This window comes from Perkinsus marinus (genome assembly GCF_000006405.1).
Source record: "Perkinsus marinus ATCC 50983 genomic scaffold scf_1104296971992, whole genome shotgun sequence".
NCBI classification, from domain to species: domain Eukaryota; phylum Perkinsozoa; order Perkinsida; family Perkinsidae; genus Perkinsus; species Perkinsus marinus.
Genome location: NW_003201921.1, coordinates 1 through 1,908, shown reverse-complemented (window position 1 = coordinate 1,908; position 1,908 = coordinate 1). Strand labels below are relative to the sequence as shown.

The following is a 1,908-nucleotide window of genomic DNA, read 5'->3' as shown; positions in this document are numbered from 1 at the left end:
TGATGAAGAGCAGGAACAGCAGCAGCAGAAGGGACTGCTTACAGCTGTGCTGAAAAGGGAGATGAGGAGGGCTAAACGGGAAGAGCGTAGGAGGCGATTACAGGAGGTTAGAGATGCAAGACCTGATGATAATATAGATGATGAGAAGGATGTAAGCTACTATAATACTAGTGTTGCTAGGTTGGAGGGAGGCTAGGGTAGTAATTATGGTATTAGGTGGAGGCTATTGAGGAGGCTAAGGCCAGTATCGGTAACCATATCCTCAAGTTAAGTCCACAGTATAAACTACCAGAGAGGTCGGTAATGATGATAGGGGTAATAGGGAATGATGTTGTTATTAGGATGAATACTGATAGTAAGATGAGGCAGATGCTATTCTTAGAAGAGGCTGTACATAGTATTAAGACTAACTTCAATGCACAGGTAGCTACTGCTGATGAGGAGAGGACAGTAGTAGTAGTAGTAACATTACGTACACCAGGTGCTAGAGTTGAGGTCGCTCAAGAGACAGCTTAGGCAACTCCTTATTGAGGATCTGGGCAAACTAAGGGATATCAATTCTACGTTAGGGGGTAGAGATGATGATGTTGGGGATGGAGTAGTTGGGCAAACACTAGAGTAATGATCATCATCTGCTGATGTTTATAGTGGCGTGTTGTTTTAAGTGGTTCCTCTCAGGAGAATATTCCCCGAGTACTGCTACCAACAGAAGGGGGGACAGATCGTTGTGGTCTTGGAGGATATCATTCAAGAGCTTCGTAGAGAGTCACCAGAGGAGTACCCAGAGAGGAGATACGATGATGTAATATGGAGGGTAGGGGATCCTTATGTAGTCTTGCTGCTGCTTTCGTAGATCATTACTACGTTACTCCCCGGCCCCCCAAAGGAACTGGTGAGCATAGATATGTAGTGTCTAACTACAAAGACCTATCTAGGTATGCGGCCTTATCCTGAGTAATGGTAAGAAGGAGCCTCTAGCAGCTGTTAATAGGGATGAGGCGGCTCTGAGTAAGATATTGTTGGGAACAACTACATCTTATTGGAATATTTGAGGTATATTGAAGGATCCTAGAGAGACGGAGCGTATTAGGGGAGACCTATTGTAAGGTTATGTCCTACTCGGTGGTGAGGGTACCACTATATAATGATGTGTAGGTTCGCACAGGAAGGTATCCTTACGAGAGTTAGAGAGGCTGTCGAGTCCTTTAACAAACGAGTAACTGCTTTGAGTAGTGAGAAGGCTAAGTTGGATACAGATCTGAAGATGGCACAGATTACTTTGATTACCTTGTAATAGTAGTATATCCTCCCATCACCACCAGCACCAGCTGCAACAGCAGCAGCTTTACTGGTCTATCCTCTTCATTAGGTTCAAAGAATTAGCCCTACTCAGTGAGCTCGGAGAGGCTGATGCAGCATTGTATGCTAAATTGGATAAGATTATGCAGGAGATGTCGGTAGTGATGATGTCAATTGATGAGTGTCAGAAGACCCTTGCTGATAAGAGGGCCAGAGTCGAAGCCTGGCAAGTGAGTGTTGTAATGTTACTCCTCAATGCTGTTGTTATTGATGATGTTTAGAGAGAGGAGCTTAAACTGAAAGCTGAGTTTGATAAGCTCCTAGATGAGAATGATGCTCATCAATTCTCCAATGCTCTTATCAAGATATATCGTCGTAAGATAAAGAGTAAGGAGTGTAGGGGTAGGGGGAAGAGATGCATGGAATACTGCTTTAGGGAGGTCGAAGAGGGATGGTCAACACGATGATGATAGTAGTCTTGATTCTGACATCAACTCTGCTGCTGATAGGTGAAGTGGTTCTATAACTAGCTCTTAACAATGTATTCCTCAGTGATAGTGATGATGATGATGAAGACGATAATGAGGAGGCTGATGTGTGCCCATCAGG

General features: G+C 44.1%; 1 protein-coding gene across 1 annotated transcript; it reads left to right on the top strand.

Annotated features, from left to right (window-relative positions):
* Positions 1–61: 61 nt before the first annotated feature.
* On the top strand, positions 62–1,812 carry Pmar_PMAR027146 (hypothetical protein; the record flags this gene model as incomplete). Its single annotated transcript, XM_002766739.1, has 12 exons — positions 62–151; positions 217–296; positions 342–450; positions 482–618; positions 679–802; positions 854–892; positions 936–1,008; positions 1,054–1,102; positions 1,156–1,290; positions 1,370–1,529; positions 1,581–1,686; positions 1,736–1,812. The coding sequence occupies 12 exons, from the start codon at positions 62–64 to the stop codon at positions 1,810–1,812; spliced, it is 1,179 nt and encodes a 392-aa protein (XP_002766785.1).
* Positions 1,813–1,908: the final 96 nt, after the last annotated feature.